The sequence below is a fragment of the Chroicocephalus ridibundus genome, chromosome 19 (genome assembly GCF_963924245.1).
Source record: "Chroicocephalus ridibundus chromosome 19, bChrRid1.1, whole genome shotgun sequence".
NCBI classification, from domain to species: Eukaryota; Metazoa; Chordata; class Aves; order Charadriiformes; family Laridae; genus Chroicocephalus; species Chroicocephalus ridibundus.
Window position 1 is genome coordinate 2,471,076 of NC_086302.1, and position 22,726 is coordinate 2,493,801.

A 22,726-nucleotide genomic window follows, 5' to 3' on the forward strand; every position below is an offset into this window, starting at 1 on the left:
CAAGTCCAGGGAAACCACATGACAACCCTTGACAAGCGAGAAAGAAGAACATTAACAAAACCTCTTCATTCCCAAGAGCCAGCTCTCCCGCGGGTAAAGCCACGTTAACACTGACCTGTGACTTTCTACCGCACCTTTAACGTAAACAGGCAGAGGTTGCGTTGGCATTCTGCATGGCTTCGGATAGACTAAATAATTACCTTTAAGCAGGCTACCTTAAAAGCAACAGGGTAATAATAGCTCTCCGTACTAAACCGACACAATAACCAGACTTTGCTGACCTGTAGTTAATGCATTCTTTCATATATGAGAGAGTTCATTAAATTCCAAACTTTACATAGAGAATCCAAGGAGCCACACCATCAGTGAGCAAAGGAAGTTTTTCCTGTTAGAGCAACTGAATCAAACCACCAAAACCCAAAACATTTTCAAATCAGGCAGTAAAACAAGTGTTATTTGCAAGGGTGCAAGCGCGTTTCAGAGATTATTGATCTGGCAGCCCAGACAGATAACACAGAGTCATGTGCAGCATGCGACTGTAGCCTTAATTATCCTAACAGACTTCGGGAGAAACAGCCCAAGCCCAGTCATTACATGGGATCCGAACACGCTGAGCCAGAAGGTATCATTTTGGTCTTCCTGCCTGACCTCCTTTATATTGCAAAGAATTCCCACTGCGGCCACCTGAGCATCACTGCATTTTCATCAGGATACCATAAATAGCAATAATAATTCCAGACATGGAATATACACCCAAGCTTTGACCCCATAATCGCAGAGCTGCAGCATCCCGGTAACCTCCGGGACAGACAGGCTGGCAGCAAAAGCGATGCCAGTGTTATCCTGCATGGCTCCTTCGTAGGGCTTTATCCTGACGCCTTCAGATGCTTCTCATTTGATTTTTTGCACCAGAGAAAAGGCTAAAATTATACCCTAAAATTCAAAAGTATTTCCCATAAGGACAGCTTCATTTCAGTAGCAAAGGTTGTAGCCAAAGAAGATTTGTTAAATGGAGACAGCTCAGCTCTTTTTGGGGTGTGAAATGAGTTCAGAGAAAGATCAAGCTCTTGCTCCAAGTCAAGAAGTTCTGCGGCACGTCGAGATGTGTCTGGATGCCACAGTCTTCTCACCTGCTGATGGCTCTGTCCGTGCAGAAGTGCCTTGGGTTTCCCTCGAGTTTTTCCACTGTACAGAGCCTTAAATTGGCTAAAGAATCCCCAAGAGGCAGCATTTTCTTGGTGTGACTGAATGACCTGCACTCAACAAAAAAAAAAACAAACCCCAAGCCAACTGATAATCAGTCCACCATCCTCCTCTGTCCACACCCAAAGTTTCCTGTATTCTATGTGGTTCTATTTATTTTCCTTGCAGAGTACACAAGTTTCAGCTAATTCTGCAATGGTAGCTTAGATTTATTTATTCTCAAGTGCATACTGTAAGTTTTAAATCCCATTTTTTCCATACACCACTCCAGGTCTTCCACAGTCAAACTTTCTGTGTTACAGACCTGATCAAAATGGATCCGTGGAGGTTTTTACTCGAGCTTCAGAACGTTGGTGGCTGAAATACTGCCTGCTTTTATTCTGGAGTTCACAAGCACTTCATCACACCTTGGAGACTTGACTTAGTTTCTGACAAGTACGTGGAATTGTAAACAGAGGACTTACCTGTATTTCCTATGTGGATTTGAGCATCCAGGGATGCTTTTTTTTCCAACAGGTTTACTTCCCAGCATGCAGCAAATATTTTCAAAAAAGGAGCATTTCCTATGAAACATCTAATCCGCTCCAACACAATCAGCATATCCCACTATTTGTTTCAGGAAGATTATGTTTACAGTATAGTAAGACCTTGTTGTGCCATCAGACATCAACTCCCCTTTGTATTAGGCCCTGTGCAAAGAGATGTTACCCCAACATTCCTATTTCAGTAGACAAGATTACAAAGGAAACAGTTACCTGCATCCTACAGAAACACATGCCACACAGAGAGTTAAAGTGATTTGCAAAGGGAGACATAGGGATTTTGGGAAAGAGCTGGGATCCAAACCCAGATAATTCAAGTCTAGCACTGTAACTACAAAAAAGCCCAAAATTAGTTTCAACAGTCTGTTTCAAAGATATAGACTATAAGTTTATTATTTTATTTCCAATGACAAAAGTTATCTTCTTTAAGAATCCCTGTCCTACTTTGCTGCCTGTTGGTTCATCGCAAGGACGCCGGCAGAAGAGCATTCAAAGGAGGGAGGCACCACACGGGGCGTTAGTGCTGCCGGGGCTGCTGGGGAGAGCGGTGGAAAGGCCAGTTTGCTCAGTTCGGACAATGAAAACAGCCTTTCTACACCCTCCTTGTAATGTGCTGCTGTTTTGACTCTTAAATGGACCCTGGCACCAGCGGGAATTGCTGCAGCCCAGGCCTCCCACTCCTGACCCATTTTCATTTCATTTCCTCTCCCCCAGCCCTGTCATACGTCAGGAGCATATTATACCTTTGAGAGTTTCCTGCTAATTTGGTCATCATAGGGAGCCTCCAGAAGAACGCAGTAATTACCACGCTACATCAGACGAGCCTTTTAGCACAGATAACTCTGACTCTGCCCCGTTCAGGAGCTCTTTGTGAGGAAGTCGGGGTTCGGCACAGTTCTCCGGAGCCAGAAGCCGCCACAGCCCAGCACGGGATGGGGACCTCATCGCCGCCTCGGCTGGCATGGCCACGCGTGCTCCAGGGAAAAAGGCAGGATTCAGGCAAACTGGGAAGCGTTCAGCTGTCCCCAGCAAAATGAGCAAGGCAAAAGGGGTAGGGAATCTGTCCATCCTATGGAGCATCTTCCACAACACTTGGAAGAAAGATGGAGAGTTTAGAGAACCTACACTATAGGTCTTACCTGGTAAAGTCTGAAGATTTTGATGAAAAGATTAAAAAAAAAAATAAATGAACACTCCTGTTTTAAAGTATTCTTAAAAAAAGTTGTCATAGTGCCTTTGAATCTATGGAGTAATTCAGCCGAGTGCCGCGAGGAAAAATAGCTCTGTTCAGTTCAGGGCAAAGATTTTTCCTATTAACGCCATGTGTTAATAAGCTTTTTCACAGCTTTTGAACATAAAGAACCTTTTGGTTTAGTTCTCCACAAATTTTGGAGCCAACGCGGAAACCAAAACCAAAAACGTATGGCTTTACAGCTCCTAAAAACATCAGCAGAGGTTAACCTCAAATCTTTAACCACCTTGTGTAAACATGGGAGATGAAGGCAAGCTGACCTCTGGCAGTGTTCACACCACCAGCCTTCCTGATGCTTCATCAAAGCACGGGCAATAAACACTAAGGTAAACACGAATACACGAGCCCAGGAATATCAGATGTAGCAGACTAAAGCCCCAAGTCTGACGATTTGGACAGGTTTCTCGTGTCCTTCGAGTGAATATTGTAAGACAAATGAAGTTAGAAGCCAGTTTTAACTGTTTTCTTCTTGAAGGTGCCCACTCAGACCTACAGAATTTTAAGGATGATTAAAAAAAAAGAAAAGAAAAGAGAAACAGGTTTGAACCTTATCACTCTAAATAAGAGAAAATAAGAAATAACTAAACCCTGGAGATCTTTTTATATCCTGTACTTGGCCTTGCCCGGTAACAGAAGTTTCAAAGATTCAAGAAACTGCCGTTCCAAAAAAGAAAACCACAAAGTGATCTGACGGCTTAGGAAATGTCTTCCCAATTCCCAGATGTCAGAGTCTGGTTAGGTACTTTAAAGTTTCTGATTCCCATATACTCCCACTGCAGACATTTTAATTATACAGACAAGTGCATTTTCTGCTAAACCCAGGGCCATAAAGATATCTTTCAGCCACGGCCTCAGCACACTACATGTTTGTTGGGTAGAAGCAAATGAATGTGTTATAATGTGCCACATTCCAAACCAGCCATTTCAGACTTCTCCTGATTTTTTTTCTTAAGCATTTTTTTTTTCCTCCTGTGGGATCACAAAAGTTCTTTGAAAATAGGTTCACACAGTGCTGGAGCTTTTCCTCCCCAGCATACTGCTGCTATAAAATACTGTGAGCATCTTCATTTCAAGCACGAAATACTAAACTTCAAGAGCAGTTTTGCAAGGGAAAATGGTACTATCTTAAAAAAAAAAAATAAAGATGTACTTTATCTCTGTGTTTGTTAGTGCTTGGACTAAGTAGTAGAAGATGGACTCCAGCTTCTCTTTAGTTGTTTTGGCAACTCACAAGCTATCTTAGCCTTCACTTGTGAAAACACGGATGATTATCTGTTTCATGGGACAACTGTCCAGCACTTGTGAAAAACAAAGTGTGCATCTTCCAAGGGAAGAAACAATCCGGTACCTCCTCTCTGCCACTGCTGGAGAAGGCATTAGCCCCTTCTCCGTGAGGCCGAGTCTGTGACCACCAGACGATCCCCACGGAGATGAAGAGGCCAGACACGCTGGAAGGAGGCGGCGACGTGCACGCAAGATCACTGCCCTCTGCTGAAGGGAAGAGGCTTGCGAGACGCAGAGGTTTGCGGCACAAACCACAGCTCTGGCAGCAAGGCTTGCATTTCAAAATGCAACATCTGCAAGAGGAGATGAAGCATCGCGTAAACCCAGAGCCATTGGGGCGTTGCTATAGCAGGACAGTCAATAATAATCCTAAAAATACACAAAATACGATGGAGCCTGCTCTGTCTTCTGTAAATCAAAGGAGATGCGCTATTTTTATGTTTGTGCACAAACGCTAGAAATATTTGATGCCATCAAGGAAGCTGCTACTAAGCAAAATGTACTTTGCCCAAACCAAAACACACTTAGTCAAGTCATCATTTCAGACTATTAGATTATCAAGGTGGCCCCACCTTGTACGGTTGCCTTAGTTAATTTATAGATCCAAACTCATACTGCATTTGCTGGCATTCAGATCTATCCACGTTTTAGTTTCACCTGCCTATAGATTTGATCAGCAGAATTTAATTTTTCACAAATCTTGATAACCTCTAATGCTTCACTATATCACACGGGGAAAGAGAACATACTGGCAATTCTGAAACAGAGCCTTTTAAATATTCTCTCCCCTCTCACCATTCCTCAACAGCGACGGGTTTTCTCTATTCCTTCCACAGCTGTCTTGAGTTAGATGACATGAACAAGCTTATTGGATAACCACCTAATTGCACATTAGCACAGAAACAAAACGCTTAAACTGTCACTTTACATTTTCAAGACAACTAACTTATTTTTAACATAGTCCTCAGCAAGTCAGGAGCGCACAGAGGCTCAAACGAACAGTCAAGAACATGGAAAAAAGGAGTTGCATGCTTTAATTCCAGCATTTCCATTTTGCTTTTTAAAAATCTGTTAAAACAACTTGTCCATTTAGTTTGACCAGTGCCCGAATGAAAATTTCCTGTCCTTAATGACTGTTGAGGGCAGACAGGTAACAACACAGGGAAACTCTATATAAGGTTAAACCTTTACAGGAAAAGAACTAGAAATGGCTTGAAGGATAAACTTTTTATGCATAGGATAAATTTACAGACACGGTATATACAGTGCTTCACAGGTAGCAAAGTCATAGGTTTTCCCCTCCTTAGACACCAAGCTATTTTATGCAAAAGGAATATTCTGTCCCTGCTGCAGATTGGAAAATGGAATCCATCAAATCCTAAACTCTATGAACATAATCCATAATGTCAGCCCTGGCATGGGCTAGTACTTCTTGTAGGAGCCTGCTGTCAGAACTAGAGACAAGAGCAAAGGCAGACACATCCTTGGGAGAGTTTAGCCTGATCCCTCCCCTCTGCTCCTACATCTTCACCCTGAAAAGTGACAGCTCCATTTTATTGCAGTTTCTGCCAGTGACTGTTTCATCGCTGCACCACAAACAGAAGTCAAAGAGCGCTGAGAATACTCTATAGGATTGCTCCAAACATGCTTTATTTCTGTATCTTGATTATTCTACTGCTGGGAAGTCTCTACAGTGGCTCACTAATTCTACAAGCTCACCTGCGGAGAGCCCTCAGCTTCCCACAGAACAAGCAAGCCCTGCCCGAGGCATTTCACCCACCCACGGCTGAAGCGTCTCCTGGTGTGTTTAACTCAACAGGGTCGTCGATTTGTTGGACTGGAGAAATCTTGGGGAAACGTGTCGGTGAATCAACCTGGGGCGCTCTCCCCCCCTGTAGTTGCACATAGAAGCTGAATACAGCAATAAGGGAGGTAGTTTTTAACCTTTCAGCCATTTCAATTTCTAACTGCATTCTAATTTCTGTGCTCGGCTGTCACTTGCCACCCCACACAGGGAGAATCCATCACTCCAGGCAACTTCTAGCCAGCACTTTTAGGACGGCAGAACTGTCTCGACCACATTACGAACTTGTGCTAAGCACAATTATGCCAGTGGGAGCAGGAGTACTGATGACCCCCCCTGTGCCAATGTTTCTAGTAGGCATGAAGGTCTAACAATGCAGATTTTCTTCCGTGAAAAGGTATACTTCATCACCAAGAAAGAGACCCATGAGCACTGCACCTACACTCACATCCTTCTTTCAGCAAAGCACTCCCAACGTACCGTGGCCGAAGGCACAGAGGATCTGTTCCCGTGTAAACCAATCTCGGAGCAAACCCCGAGCCCTTGAGGAGATGAGCCGGAGCAGTGATCTGTTCCACAGTGCTCAGGAAGAGACCAGACCATCTCTAAACAGGAAACCTAACACGAGAAAAAGTGCCTTGTTAACTCTTTAGGCCCTGAGGCTTTGGTACTAAAACATATGGTCAGAATTACCAGCCAAAGCAAAACAGCACAGCTCACTGTGCCTACAATGCCCTAGGAATACCTTACCTTGGTTTACGACATTTTTTTTTTTTTTTTATAATACAAAGAACAAAAAAAACTTATTACTAAAAGCAGTACTTTCCTGCAGTGCTCAGTTCTTCCAGAGATTTCTTACACAAGAGAGGCCTGTCGTGATAAATACAGATGCTTTTCAAATGGAAAGATGAATTCTTTCCAAAAGGGATTCCTGGATTCTGGGCAAAATATCATTTTCAAAAGCTTTAGGGCTAAACTTGGAGCAAGTATGAAGTTTTCTTCTCCTTAAGTAATGCAGATGAGAAACTTAAAACATTGATTTTTAAAACAGATTCCATATATTACTGTCAAAAATTAAACTTGAATGTTTCTGAATTTAAAAGATCAGCACTGTAGACCTTTAAAACAATCCAAAGTTACACAGCAAGCATATGACACCTTTCCTTAAAAAGTGTAAATTCTTGGAAAGCCCTCAAAAGGATCTACTTCATTAGAGGCTGGAGTCCAATCTCATTGCAGGCCGATTCTTTTGTTCTTCTGCTTTGCAATAAAGGTCTGTATTTATTCATTCCTGGAGGTTGCTGCTCCGTTGGCTTCTGATGCAACCCCTCGTATCTTCCCCTCAATGGGGGATTCAGCCCCCGTCCCTGCCCTCGGGCAAAACATATGTTCCACTCCAACCCGAATCCAGCAAGGGTGTTTGCAAGGGAATAATTGTTTTATGTTTATTAATCACCTGCATGCAAATAGGCACCAATAAAAACTCCAGGCGGATTCTCTGCCAGACTCACATGATCTAATAGCACCACACCCCAGTTTTGGGTTCTGGAATAACGAATACCTCCAATATTCCAGGCATTACTACTTCGATATGCAGTGACAAAAATATCACATCAGCTCAGCCACGCTGCAACGACGACTTTGAAAAGAGAGACAAGAAAGCTGCAAAAACATTCAACATCAGCGGTAAAATAAATTAGAGATGCTGCATATTAAGCTAAACAAATACATTAATGCAAGATGAAGGGGTGAGATTTCACTCGCAGAACTAGAACGCTCAGACCCTACTCATGTTAATGTGACCTGCCAAGAGAAAATAATCAGGCTGGGACTTCCTTTCTTACAGGGTAAAAGAGGTTTGAAAAGGTTTTTAAAAGAAAAAGTAAATTTCAGCAAAATGTTTCAGAGTTATATGCCATTGGCCTTAAATAAAAGCCATTGCAGCCATGGCTACAACAAAACCAGCTGATAATAAAACTCATTCTGGAAAAAATTAAACTACAAAGCACGATGGGACTTCAGTTAAAAAATGGATTTAAGTAAGAGCAGTCTTAAGAGGCAGGGTGAGTTAAGGCACTGGAGCTGCAAGTTTCTTCTGTGACATTAAGTCTCAGTCTCTAATCCAGTTCTCACACGTTCAGTAAGATGGGACAACTTGGTCTTTAAGACTGACAAATTTTTGGGGAAGAGACCAACATTCTCAAACGCACTACCATGGCAAGACCAAAAAAGCTTTGACAAATAAAGGCAGTCAGCTACTCTGTCACTCACCTTTCCCAACCGAGAGCTGAGGTGTTACACCATGCCACGCAAGTAACACAGTCCGCACACAATCTTCCACACATCCAGCCTTCTATTGCCAAGATTCTTTTTCCAAGCTTACTCAAACATAAAATGAGCACCCAAACAGAGCACTGTACATGGGTAACCAATTCCAGGACAATTCAAGTAGGGAAGCAGTCTCAATGACAATTAATCTCCCAGGAATCACTTCTGGGCAGACCGCAAGTATCAGCCACACGATAATTATCTGAGGCTGTTCTGTGAATGGAGTTTTTACACAGAAGCATCATCTACAGCCTAGACATCAGTGATTGTTCTCAGGAAAACAAAGCTCTAGCTAGTGGAGAGTAATTCAAAGACTTATGAGAAGTCCTGCACTTTTATTTCTCGTTGAACTTCACGTTCTTCTAAATATAGAGACACATGAATTAAGAAAAATCCCACAATTGATACATCGGTTTGTATTTAAAACACTTAATGTAGTTATGAGCCTACTGTGCTAGCAGAATATTCTTTCCCAGTAACAGAACCATGACCAGGTGAGTTAAAAATGACACTAGCATTTTAATATCTATTCTATTTGAAAATTTGTTCTTTCACCTTTCAATTGGATTAGACTGAAACAAAGCATAACACAAGCAAATTAGGTCTTTGAAAACTTGATTATTATTTTATAAAGCAAACCGTGGTAACATCTTTGGAAAAATAAAGTAGGTGCTGTATGTTTAGCACAAAACGCTTTCCTGGTTTTTGTTGAGCTTTAATTATGAGAGTGGATGACAGCGCATTATCAGCTAGAAAATACAGTACCAGTTTTCCCCCCACACAAGAAAACTTATGGGGGAAGTAAAAATCTCGGAAGAGGAAAGAAAGATAAGTAACCTGAATGTGCACCCATTAACGGTAAATCACGTTCCACCTTCACTGTGGAATGATTTGCTTAAATACTCTCAGGAAGGATCAGTGGAATAAAAAGATAAAACTGGCTATATAAACGTCAATCTTTATTCGATCTCCCAGTGCAGTACATGACTTGTGTGCTTCAAATGAATAGAAAAAACCAAAAGTGAACAAAAAAGAAGACTGCTGAAGAAAGACCTCAGGGGTTAGGACATCGCTTTTGCAAGGGGGATATTATCCACTTCATGGATGCCATCTTTGTCAATGAACCGGGCATTGAAAGAAGTCAGATTTAGGATGAAGCGTTTCTGAAGCTGTTCAACAAAAGACAAAAAGACAAGAGATGAGATTCATTCAAAGCTTAGACAAAAGAGAAGAGCATAATTTAAGGGATATGCTGTTGCACATTAAAATTTCCATTCTGGTTCTAGTGACCTGAAATATCAGGAACTAGAGTGGTTTTTTCACTGCTCAGGAATCAATTAGTATGAGTTTGTTCTCTGTTTTAAAACTAGCCATGTTAGACAAGCCCAGGCTAGACATGCAAAATACACAAGCCTGTTAACAAGGAAGACATTTAAGCAGGAAGAATTCTAGAGTGGGCTACAACTTAGGGCACAAATGTTTGTATTGAAAAGATACTTCAAACAGAACCTCTTTAGAGCACTTCTTCCTGATATTCCTCCAGATGTTTCTTCCCAGTTACATTCAATTCAACCTCTTAGAGACAAGGATAAAGAATATTCTCCTATAATAAAAGCCTTGGGGTCTGAAAGGTTATGTTTACGCTAAAATTGATCATCAACTTTAAGGTCAAATTTTTACCTCAGATACCAATTCACAAGCTGGAAGAGAAGTACGCTTAGAAGTATATACTAGTATAAAGTGCAATACAAGTAGCAGAAGGATGCTTGCATTCTGTTCAGAGGAAATATCAAAGGAAAGAGTCAAAGACTGTCTGTATCAATATTATGCTAAGCATGGAAGAAGCAAAAGTAAAGCAAAGCAATTAAGCTTCAAGTTTACGTTCTGGAGGACATGAACCATGCTAAGACAACGCAAGTGCCCACAAATCCTTTTCCTCAGTAGCTATTTCACATCTGGTCAATGCGCATTTATTACCCCTTCTGGCAAAGGCAGCAAAAAAATGCGACAAGAGGAACAGGAAAATATCAGTAAATGAATGCAAACAAACATTCCTTTCTCAAGATCATAAGGGCCTAAGTTTGGCAACTCACCTCCTCTAGACATTTTTTTAGGAGCTCCACAGCTTCCTCACGTGTGATACCTGAAAGAGAAAACATCCACAGATTGATTGAATTAGAGGCCATCCCTCTCAACAGAAACTTTATTAAATTTAAACAACTTTTCAGCTGAGCACCAAAACCTCTCCTTCCCAGCTCACAGAAAACACTTTCCAGATGTACTGAGGACGTCCTGCACCGAAGCGCTCACGCTGCAACAAGCCATTGAGAATCGATTTGTTACACTGAATGGGAAGCATGACGGAATTCTGCCTCCCATGGCCAGGGACTGGGCTTTGGAGAAGTCCAGCCGTCTCTCTCTCCTCGAGTTTATTACAGTTTTAAATCAGCTCCATCTGTCCACAGCCGGCTGCAAGTCAGTGACAGTAGGCGGGGATTGGTTTTAGTGCTACGTTCCCTGCTGGGTATTAGTTTTAATAATGGGAAAGGCACGTGTGTGATGCCCCTGCTATTCTCACACATTAGGATAAAATCCAGCACTCCATTGAGATGGCAAGCCGTGACAACGTATTGTAGCTCACTATTCTTCCTCTTTTCACAAGGAATGATGAAAACAGAGCAGTATCATTTTCAAGGGACATGACTAGAAGACTAAGCATCTCGGATCTCACAAAACTTGTTTCCAGAGTTTGTTCCAGACCTGCATCCCCTGTTCAGGCAGAAGTCCCACTAGAATAAAATTGTGCGTTTATAGCTACATTTCTTGCAGGAGACAGACAAAAGGATTACTAAGCTAACATCTCTGCTATGAGATTAAACTCAGCTTTGCGCACAGCAATAAAGCAGTTTTGTAGCTAAAGCCAACGATGTCAGACTAACAATATTCCAAGCTTTGTACATTTCCTCATCTGTAAAGTGGGGATGGGGCCATGTTTACTCCTTGGCAGTGCAAGAACTCGTTTATGATTCTAAAATTAAAACTTTAGACAGGTAGAGACGTGCACAAGAATTATGCTCAAGAGCTACCACATGCATAAAACTGTAAACCAAACCAACCAATCTTCATCACTACCACTTCGGAGTACTGAAGATAATCTTGCTAGGAATATCTTTTCACTTGTATGTTTTTAATATATCACCCACAATGCCAATCTAAGATATGGAGCAATGGGATCTGGAACTGCCCTCTAAGGATTGATACTCTGGGAAAACGTACATGTCATAGCCAACAGGCAAGCAAGTAGAAGATAAAGTTATCAAAGTGTTATTTATTAAAAACAGACTACTAGCAGCTAATGGTCCAGGAAAGTCTAGTCATGTTTTGGAATAAATTGAAACTTCCTTCACTTATGGTCTGTTATGCTTCAAACAGGAAAACACTTTAAGGAATTGACTAGTTTCACATTACCGTTTCAGCAAAAACAGAAGGCAATCTTTAAAGCTACACTTATTCTAACAAAAAGTCACATTCAAATCTGTAGCATCGCAGCAATTGCACTAGTCCATCTGAGTCAGCAAATGTCAATCTCTCAGTTTAAGCCTTTAATTTATTAATCAGCAACAGGCGAATTTTCTTCTCCATAGACTTCACTTACTTGGTTTGTAATAGCGGTCAAGGATGCTGAGGGTGAGGAATGCACCGTATCCGTGTGCTGCAAAGGGAGCTTTAGCCAGAGCCGCAAGGTAATCCATGTAATAAAGGGCAGGACCTTCGTGGTCATCATAGCCAGCCAGGAGCAGGTTCACGTGGTAAGGGGTCTGCAGAGAAAAAGGATGTTTTCACTGAAACAGCCACACCCGAATCTTCGAATCTCAATTCCCCGTGCCACCTACAGAACAGCAACATACTTGGTTTCACAATTCTTTGCCATAAACGCTACTAGCAACAACATCAGTACTGTCTGCAAGAGATTATGCATCTCAAGCTAAAAAAGATTAGGTCTCTTCATCACATGGAACGCAAAAGCAAATAAAGCCATAAAACTCCGATTCTCCTGAGAATTACTGTTTGGGCTTGTTTTTTTTAAAAAAAAGCTCTCGTGGCACATTCAAACTTCAGAAAACTTTAATTATGTTTTCACACCAGATTCTTTCATCTCACCATATTGTGGATCTTTACTTCAAGATGCAAGCACACTGTGAACATTTTGCAGTTTGTAAGGACCTCTTTGTTAATTTACCATGCTCTTTTCTCAGTCACGCTACTGCTAACCATAGACCATTTTAGCATATGAAAGTTTACATACACTGCAAACAGTTATATACGGTGTTACGCTGTCTTGTTAATTGATAGTTTGATTTTTATTGCACATACCAAGTTTAATCTTTAATATTAGGCTAACTTGACCAAGTGAATGAAGATCATCTAAGGAATCCATTTATTTCTATCCAAAATTAAGACACTGCAACATCTGCGGCTTTTGTCTTTGGTTGGAAACAGTTTTCTTAAACTAGAACTTTAGTCTGCTTTAGCTGCTGTCTCCTCTGATTCTTGTTTATGACTTCAGCAGGAACCTATCCAATAAGACTGAGAAACATCAACATCTTATCCAGAAATACAATGCAACTGCATTAACATAACCATGCCTTTTTATTGTGCTGTACTTGCAAGTTTAGCAATTCCTTTGCCGTTTCCTTCGTGGTTTAGGCTTAGTGTGTTCCACCATCACGAATAAAGCAGATGTCCCTATACATCTTCTTCCAAGATGTGTACTTCATAAGACCATGAAACAGGCATGCACTGTATTATTTTTAAATATAGGCTGAGAAGAAAATTTGGTAATTTTATATATTTTTTTAAGACTGCTTTTATATCCTTCCAGTATTTCCACATTTATATAATGTTTCTTATTAATCATACGAAGAAGGTACCTCTTAAAATGTTGGAAAGTCTAGATCAACAAAGCAAAAAAAATGGGAAAAAACCCGATGATGCAACTAACAATAGATTGGAACAAGCAAACACATTACCACAGGAAAAACTTCATTTTGATAATAAGCACAGTGAATTTGCACTCAAAAAAATATTACAGGATACTATATTTTCACTTCCACCGAACAGGTAGAAAGAAGAAATCAGGTTACAGTTATATATCAAACACTAAATTGTGTGATTTAATCTTCAAAGCATTCAAAAATATTTGGAACCAAGTTACCAAGCAGCTGTATTCGTTTAATTAGTCTGTATTTCATCATTTATTTATTCTGAAACATCACACAAGTTGATATTTAAGAGCCATGACACAAGATCACTCAAATTATTGTGTGACTTTGAATTACCAACATTGGCATATGCGAGATAGTCAACCATAAATAAATGGTGTTATACAGACTGAAACAAATCTGTAAGCTGTGTTTCAGCTGTAAGTTCTCCTGCTAATGGTGTATTAGACATCTTCTTAAAACTCAAACGTAAAAAAGTGTGTCCCCCAGGCCTTGCGATTATTCAAGAGAGGTAGGATCTAAACATCAGAAAATATACATCACCTATTTACTAGTCAGTGATTACAAATGAAATTTGCAGACAGCACCTCTTAGTGCTGCCTTAGTGGGACTAACACCTCCATGCTGGGACTGGCATTCCTTCTGTGCATTCCAACAGCAGCCTTGGCTTTTGTAACCAAATCCATGCCAACAGTTCTAAACTCTTCAGTAGCTTGGTGCAATTAAAGGGCTACCAAATGAGTGGACGACTAACACTCCAGGATAGATTATCTTTTTTTTTTTTTCCCCAAAACTTAACCTTGCTATTAGAGGCACTATTTCTTATCCCAAGTAGCTTTGCACTTTATGCTGTTTGATTTAAAATAACCACAGCAATTAAGAGATGTGTGAAATTCTTCAAAATTTACAGCTGAAGAGAACAGTTGTGATAAATACACCAAACCAACAAGCTCAGCAGTGGGAGGCCGGGCGGTGACAAGCAGCGGTGTGACATCTGGCGGAAGCCACAGTCACAGCAAGGGGGGAAAGGTGGGCGTGAGGAAGCATCCTGCCAAGCGTGGACAAGGGGAGAGGAACTGACAGTCTTCCTTTGGACTCAGGCCAGACCCTGTCACCTATAATTAAACATAGCATCACAACAAGAAACTGAACTTCATCGGGTTTGGAGGGGCAGGGTGGGTATTCTTCCTGATCCCCACCACCAGGCAACCTCAATAGTATGTTAAACGTATTCAACTCAGCCCTTGATTCAGCAGGTGAAGGTGCTGCAGTGGGTAACAGTGGAAGAGGAACTACTGCCCTGCTCAACTATGTGAAAGCCCCTTGGCCCCAAACGCAGTTTCTAGGTTTGCCTCAGTTGCAACATAGAAATGGAAATCAAGGAAGATTCTTCTCAGATCCTATGCTGGAGTATAAAACCCATGTTTTAAAAAGAGAAATGTCATGAAAAAACACATGTTAACTATTCAGTAAAAGAAGAGAGCACAGTTATGAAACGGCCTTAAGTTACAAGCCCAGTGTATACACTTGATACGTTCTACCAAAAGAACTTCAAGGTGCTGCCTTACAAGGGCAATCCCCAAGACATCGGGAACTTGGCCTACACAAGCCACAAGGTTCATAAATGAAATCGAACTAGATAACATAGGGAGGAATCCAATGGCGATTAACAATGCAGAACAAGCTCTATGTTGGGCTGGGACTCAAAAACAGTATAATGTCTGAAAAACTACTGTTTCAGTGTTTGTTGCTCCCCTTTACGTATCTTCTAATGCTCCATAACAGAAATGGCTTCACATAGTAAATGGCAATACAGCAACAAACTACCATTACCCCACCAAACTATTTACTTCTAAACTATTTCCCTGCTCCTAACAGGAGGTGGTGGCATGTTTTACCTTTTCATTTTTTATCATCCACATAATTAAAGTAGTAGCCTCCAGGAATCCTAAATGCAATTTAAATAGATACAGAGAGCTAGTGTTAACCCTTCTGGTATCCCACAAATTACGAGGAAAATGTAACAAAATTCACAGGAAAAAAATTCTGATGGCGAGGTTTGTATCGTCAAGTTCCAAATCCCACAAACAAATCATTAAGTGCTATGTTCAAAGAAAAAGAGTTCTCCCTCCAGTATAGAGATCATTGTAGTGTGACAGTAGTGTCAGAGTGCGCCGCTTGCTCCAGGGCACTGCCATCTGCAACAGCACAACATTTTGTCTCCGGTAAATAAACACATCTGCTTTTGCCAGTGTCCTCCCCACTGTGCTGCCCATCTGGAGCAGGTGAGCTGGAAGACAGGCGTGGGCTCAGGAAGGAGGGGAGACACGGGGAGGATCAGGCCTCAGGGGACGTGGCACAGAGAAAGATGACAGTGCCACATCAATGCCACATCCTGCTGGCCAAGTTCACCAAAAAGCCTCTCAAATCACTCCTGTTAGTGGTACTTTAAATTGTATGTAAGAAATGGCTGCTTCTGCTTTGGTGGGCAGGACATTTCAGTGTCAGCCTCACCTACACCATCTGTGCAGGTCAGATGCCCTTGAGAGAAGCCACCAGCCTCAGGCAGCTGACAGTCATCTGGGCCAGGCACAAAGCAGCACTGCTCCTCCACATCAACTCAAAAACCGCACAGAGTTCCACAAAACACACACACACCTTCCAAATCACATCTGAGCAAAAGCTAAAGCAAGCAGCATCACTGCCAACCATCATCTACCAACCATGCTTAATCCATGTGTTTGGCTGAAGTCATTTAAACCACAAGAGTAGCATTTCATGTATGAGACTGAGACAAGACACTGCACTGAGCTCTAGTGACTCGTTCTAACTTCAGTACCTTGAAAACTTGCTACCTTCAGCTGTCATCCATATCAGAAATGAAAAGAGTGATCTTAGGCTGTTTCTGTGGGTAAGTTCTTGAAGACGACTCTGGACCTCACTCCACACGTGTATAATTCTCAACAACACAGCTCTAATGTTAATACTGGCCTTTATTTGCTTTTGTAAAACATCATTTCAGCCCTCGGCAGTATGCTGTTAATTTACCCCATGCCCTATTCCTGACAGAGTTGTTCAACTTCATTCTCAACATCCTATTTAATTTTTTTTCAAATAGCGTGTTGAGAAGAATGCTAATGAAATGTTTCCCAACCTTGGATCTTTAAAAGTCCGTTTGTCCCTTCATGACATCTTTTCATACTTTGAAAAGATTACCATGAGAAAAATCAGTAATTGCAGTTTAGTAACTTGAAAATACAGCTCCAACTTGGATTTGATATTTACTGAAAGCCTCATGTTGCTGTTTACAAAAGGGACTTGTTTTGCTAAGTACATCAAACAGCTTTGCTCTATTAAATCATTTTCCAAGAAGATTAAACGGATTCAGTGCATTTGCATGAAAACTGACAACCTTATCTCAATGTTAAAGAGGCTTAATTCACTTAGCTGTCTGCAGTGCTTGTGACAAAATGTTTATTGGGCCCAAGGCTGGAATTTTAAGCCTATAGTTGTATCAGTTATTGATAAGTGATGTGATAAGTTTTTTAAATAAGCAAATCAAGTTATTTTTTAATAAAATATCCTTTCAGCAAAGTGAATTCATCACTAAAGACATAAGCCACCACACCTTTTTCATCAGACTCCATTACTTAAAAATGGAAATTTTTCCCTGTAAGCCTTTGCCAAAATCTTTCAGCTGTTACTCACTCGACTCCGAAGATAGTCAGCTAGGTTTCGCCGCGTAAAGTTTGCAGCTGCAGTAGGAGACAATTCATAACCTGGAGAAGAAATATGTGTATTTGATAACAGTGCAAATCTATATTCTCTTTTCACTTCCTGACTTCCCATTCCTATTTTGAAATAACGATATATTCTCAATGACAAAGTGTCATTCATCTAATTCCAGTTTATTCTAAAAGCTACAAGCATAAAATGGGCCCTCATACCTGTACAGACCACTAAAATACATAGCTTCAAAAAATTACAATACTATGGACACGTGGCCTGCATTTTTCAGTCCAGTGCATCAGGAAAAGTGATAACAGTTGCCCTGCAATGGACATATTAAAAGAAATATTGTACCAACAAATCTGTTATGTCATTTATATTACAAATAGGGTAGCTGGGCTTTGGAGAAACCTCTAGGTTTATACTATATAATCCAATCTCATTTCTTCATCCCTCCTTAACTATTACCTTTGCCTGAACCTAAAAATGCAGATATCCTTAAAGATAGAGAAGCTTTGAGAACTTTCCACCAACATTCAACTGTTAACTACACTTATTAACTCTGCTTCCAAACCGTCAGTGAGTACCTGTTCTTCTTCACTCACCATTTCTCATTTTGTAGAGCTGAACATTTTTCTGGATGTATTCTGCAAACTGTACAGTGTCTCCAGCCTCCCCAACACACAGGAGTAAGATCTTTTCACTCATCTTAAACATTTTATCATGGTCTAGGCAAAGAAAAATAACATTAAGAGCCATGGTCATGAGAAAGAATAAATTATTTTGCCAATGTCATAACACATCATGATCTTTCATAAGCAACACCTAAGAGACTTGCATAACTACATTATGACCTGGAGCACTACCAAGAAAGTCTTCCTGAGCAAACCCTAACATTCAGTGTCTCACAGTTGGTGGCACAATACACAAGACTTGTTAAACACATCACCAGGAGAAACAAAGCCAAAATGCACGAAGTGCTCCCTTCAGGAAGGGAGGCATTTCAGAAATACATGATCTTTCCGATACAGAAACAGACTAAAACTTCACACAGAATATTGTGTTCTGACAAACTTCAACATTATGCCTGGTGCTTCCTTGGTTCAGGAATAAGAATTTTACTCAGTGACCATTCTACTTTATCTAAATATATGACATCAGAAGCAAATCCTTTAGTATAAGCTGAAACATCAACGCATTGAACAAAAGCAATCTTAGGAAATCCAGAAACAAATTCCATGCCAAGTGATGCTCCTCTTCCTGATATCCAGGACTGTCTCAAAAATTAGTAATCTAGACAAGCGAGACTTTCAGAAACAGGTTTTTGCTTGTCATTATTTTTTGTAAAAAAATTGAACCTTTAAGTATTGATTATAAATTATAAAACAGCCCACTGATATACATGGAAATTAATTAACAATAAGCTATACTTTTACTCATAATTGCAGTTTTAAAAACTTGCCTCTGTGTATTTCAGGGAATTCAAGTTGTCATGATAACACTGCAGACAATTCTGTGCACAGTCTAACGCTGCACTCTCACCTAATCAGAGCAGGCTGGCACTTCGATATTGGAGACAGAAAAACTCAAGTAGCTGTTGGTGTGAAAGGAAAGCCACTTCTCTATACTGAAGGTAGGTTTACAGAACACTAAATCTCCACCTCAGAACTTTGTTTTCAGTTTACTAAATGCTGCTGAATAATCTCTGCTTCAAGACAGGTATGAAGTGTCACAATCCCTTAATATGATTTCAAGAGTTATTAAAGTACCTAAGAGCTCCCCAGAAGCTGCGTGTCTTGAAAGCTCAGGAAAGGCCACGGACACTGATCAGCCCTTGCAATTGACTTACAAACTAAAGCAAGTATTAGTAAATGCCAATACTCTAAACAAATACCTGAAATTTGTTTCCCCCCCAGATGTTTTACCAAATAAAGAAATCCAAAACGTAGTACAGTTTGCCTTACATGGCTTGTGTTATGAATTTCACTGATGCTTTTCGTTTCAGTATTCCCTTTTTTCCATTAATTACATTTATCAGTGAATTAGACACAACCAAGCATTTAACCTCACTCCCTGTTATCCCTGTGCAGTTTTTAACACAACTATCCTGCGGTACAGAGCAAGGTTTGGGTTAACAAGTCAAGGCTTACCTGAACAGGTAAGTTAACATGACAACCCAACACAGTGCAGTCATACGGGCTCAGGCTTGGAAACTTGATCAACCAGCCCTTTGAGACCTAGGCTCACTCTGAGTGACAGAGATCGGCCCGCAGTTCCTACAATAAATCACAGAATGGTTTGGGTTGGAAGGGACCTTAAAGATCAACTCGTTCCACCCCCCTGCCCTGGGCAGGGACACCTCCCACCAGCCCAGGTTGCTCCAAGCCCCGTCCAACCTGGCCTTGAACCCCTCCAGGGATGGGGCAGCCACAGCTTCTCTGGGCAACCTGGGCCAGGGGCTCACCGCCCTCACAGAAAAGAATTTCTTCCCGATATCTCATCTAAGTCTCCCCTCTTCCTATTTGAAGCCATTACCTCTCATCCTATCTCTACATGCCCTTGTAAAAAGTCCTCCCCAGCTTTCCTGGAGCCCCTTTAGGGACTGCAAGGTCGAAGGTCTCCCCGGAGCCTTCTCTTCTCCAGGCTGAACACCCCCAACTCTCTCAGCCTGTCCTCACAGCAGAGGGGCTCCAGCCCTCCCAGCATCTCCGTGGCGTCCTCTAGCCCTGCTCCATCAGCTCCGTGTCCTTCTGCTGTTGGTAGCCCCAGAGCCGGAGGCAGCACTGCAGGGGGGTCTCCCCAGACCAGAGCAGAGGAACAGAATCCACCCCCCCCACCCTGCTGGGGATGCAACCCAAGGTACGAGTGGCTTTGCCGGCTCAAATTGAGCTTCTCATCCACCAACACCCCCAAGTCCTCCTCCTCAGGGCCATTCTCCATCCAGTAGATCCATGAATAAAACCCAAACACTCAGCAGCCTCCACCTTCACCCACACCTGCCCATTCCAGCAGCGCTTCCTCAGCCGCAGCCAACGCCAGAGGCTCAGAGCTGCCTGACCGCACACAGGGAGCTCACCCCTTGTCGCTTCCTCATGACCGGAGCCCGGGGGCACCCTGCCCGCCCAGGGCCGGCCGGGGCTCCCCGCCGGGCCTGCCCCGCGGGAGGGCAGAGCTCACAGGGCCTCTCGCTCCGCGCGGGCCTCGCCTCTCACCGTGCTTCATCTGGACGATGCTGGAGGCCGCCACCGTGTCGGCGGCCACCAGGACGTAGTCGGGGCCCTGGATGCCGATCAGGTACTCCATGGCCGCCCGCGCGCCGCCGTCCCCTCAGGCCGCGCCGTGACACAGCGAAGCGCCGCCGCCGCCCCGCCCGCTCGCGCGCGCGCAGGCGCCGGCGCGCAGCGATGACGTCAGCGATCGCGAGAGCCGCCGGGGCCGCGGTCACGTGGGGCGGCGGCGGCAGCGCGCGGCAGCCTGGGGCGATGGCGGCGGCCGGGCGGGCGCTGCTCCCCCCGTTTTGTATTCCCCGTCCCTTCGCCGCTTACGGCACTGGCCCCAGCGAGCCGGGGGGCGGCCCCGGGAAGGGCCTGGGGATGGCGTGAGGCGCTGGGTGGGCTGTGGGCTTCCCGCCCGCTCCTCACGGAGCCCCGTCCCGCGGGGATCGGCCCGTCCTGCGGGTGAGCGGCCGATGTGCTCGCGCAGCGCTCTGCCTTAGGCCGGCGCAGTCACAGAATCCCAGACTGGCAGGGGCTGGAAGGGCCCTCTGGAGATCATCCCGTCCAACCCCCTGCCAGAGCAGGGTCACCCAGAGCAGGTGGCACAGGAACGCCTCCAGGCGGGGTTGGGATGTCTCCAGAGACGGAGACTCCCCCACCTCTCTGGGCAGCCTGTGCCAGGGCTCTGCCACCCTCACAGCAAAGAAGTTCCTCCTCGTGTTGAGGTGGAACTTCCCATGGTCCAGTTTGTGCCCGTTACCCCTTGTCCTGTCCCCGGGCACCACTGAGAAGAGCCTGGCCCCGTCCTCCTGACACCCCCCCTTTCAGTATTTAGAAGTGTTGATAAGATCATAGAATCATAGAATCATAGAATCATAGGGTTGGAAGGGACCTCTGGAGATCATCTAGTCCAACCCCCCTGCCAGAGCAGGGTCACCTAGAGCAGGTTACACAGGAACACGTCCAGGTGGGTTTTGAATGTCTCCAGAGATGGAGACTCCACCACCTCTCTGGGCAGCCTGTTCCAGTGCTCTGCCACCCTCAGGGTAAAGAAGTTCCTCCTCATGTTTAGGTGGAACTTCCTATGTTCCAGTTTGTGCCCATTGCCTCTTGTCCTGTCCCCGGGCACCACTGAAAAGAGCCTCGCCCCATTGTCCTGACACCCACCCTTTAAGTATTTATAAGCGTTGATAAGGTCACCCCTCAGACGTCTTTTTTCCAGACTGAAGAGACTCAAATCCCTCAGCCTTTATTTATAAGAGAGGTGTTCCAGTCCCCTCATCACCTTGGCAGCCCTTTGCTGTCCCCTTTCCAGCAGTTCCCTGTCCTTGACCCGGGGAGCCCAGCACTGGACACAGCGCTCCAGTCACACGCTCTGGGGACAGTGGGGCTCCGACACTTCTGGTTCATGGAGGTGTCCGTCAAAGCTGGGTTTCCTGTCAGGCAAAAGGCCTGAGGTTTTGATACGGAACAAAAATCCTGTGAATTCTGGATCTTTGGCGCCATTCCCAGCAAAAACACACAGTGTTTGCTACTGAAGAGCACATCCCCAAGGCAGAGTCTCAGCGCGGACAATGGGGTGGTGATAATCACATGTACCCCACACTCCGGAGTAAAACCAAACTGGTTTGGCGGTCTCGGCTAGAGCGAATGGGGGGCGGCTTGATGCCGGGGCCTGTGGAGCTCCGAGAGGAAAGAAAACACTAAACCCAGCTCGCACAGCAGCTTTTCCTTAGGCACAAATTCTTTTGGAAATACATGACGCATAGCAGCCTCTGATCTATGTAGTCAAAGGGAACTGAACTGTGAAGAGACAGTGAAATCCTTCCAGGAGCGATGGAGTGATTTATTTGCTGCCCATCTTTCTGTGTCAGGACTAGCCAGCAGTGCCAGCTGCGTGCGGAGCCGAGCCCCGAGCTCCCCGCGGCGACAGCCTGCCGGTCCGCAGCCGGTGACGGCGAGTGCACACTCAGCCCGGCCGGTCCGGAGTCCCTCCTGCCGCCCTGAACACCACCCCAAGCAGAACCCCGCACCGTCGAAGGGGCAAGGCCTAGCTTAACGCACCTATTCAGCCAATAAAGGGGGATTTTTTATCCATGCCAGCCACCAAGGAAAACTGCTGACCTGCTGATGTGCCTGCGGATTTTTCTATCAATTGGTGGCTTCAGAGCTCCTCCCTGAGCTCAGGTAGAGAGCTTGGGTGGTATTCATCACCCGGCTGGACGTGGGTTCTGACAGCCGCCCATCAGCACATGCTGTTCTCTGCTGTTCCCTTCCTTCCCCCCCACTCTCAATCTACTTAAATTTCTCAGGGCAAAAAATGGCTTGTCTTACGTGGCTGTGCAGCACCCAGAAGCTTCCAGGTG

At 43.6% G+C, this 22,726-nt stretch overlaps 1 protein-coding gene and 1 long non-coding RNA gene across 3 annotated transcripts; both read right to left on the minus strand.

The window, feature by feature from the left end:
* Window positions 1-3,465: 3,465 nt before the first annotated feature.
* LOC134525249 (uncharacterized) lies at window positions 3,466-6,746 on the minus strand. The gene is made up of 3 exons (XR_010073736.1): window positions 6,566-6,746; window positions 4,346-4,574; window positions 3,466-3,486 (listed from the first exon to the last, which is right to left on the minus strand). It is a non-coding gene; the product is annotated as an uncharacterized LOC134525249 (long non-coding RNA).
* A 2,604-nt stretch (window positions 6,747-9,350) lies between these two features.
* On the minus strand, window positions 9,351-20,531 carry PSMB2 (proteasome 20S subunit beta 2). Of its 2 annotated transcripts, XM_063356073.1 has the most exons (7): window positions 20,358-20,496; window positions 19,296-19,421; window positions 17,751-17,873; window positions 17,125-17,195; window positions 12,069-12,231; window positions 10,507-10,556; window positions 9,351-9,582 (listed from the first exon to the last, which is right to left on the minus strand). In XM_063356073.1, exons 3-7 carry the CDS (start codon window positions 17,860-17,862, stop codon window positions 9,475-9,477), a joined length of 504 nt encoding a protein of 167 aa, XP_063212143.1. In that variant the 5' UTR covers window positions 17,863-17,873; window positions 19,296-19,421; window positions 20,358-20,496; the 3' UTR covers window positions 9,351-9,474. The 2 variants fall into 2 exon arrangements, with proteins under 2 accessions (XP_063212143.1, XP_063212140.1); XM_063356070.1 differs by lacking the exon at window positions 19,296-19,421 and having other exon boundaries at window positions 20,358-20,531.
* Between the last annotated feature and the right edge of the window lie 2,195 nt (window positions 20,532-22,726).

What these genes read in the sequence shown, in the direction of transcription:
- PSMB2 (XM_063356070.1), bottom strand. Translation starts at nt 20,448, where the DNA reads ATGGAGTACCTGATCGGCATCCAGGGCCCCGACTACGTCCTGGTGGCC. An exon ending in CATCGTCCAGATGAAGCACG is followed by an intron (nt 17,874 to 20,357) that starts GTGAGAGGCGAG and finishes TTCTTTGCCTAG; the next exon opens with ACCATGATAAAATGTTTAAG. An exon ending in CTGACTATCTTCGGAGTCGA is followed by an intron (nt 12,232 to 17,124) that starts GTGAGTAACAGC and finishes TTTTCTCTGCAG; the next exon opens with ACCCCTTACCACGTGAACCT.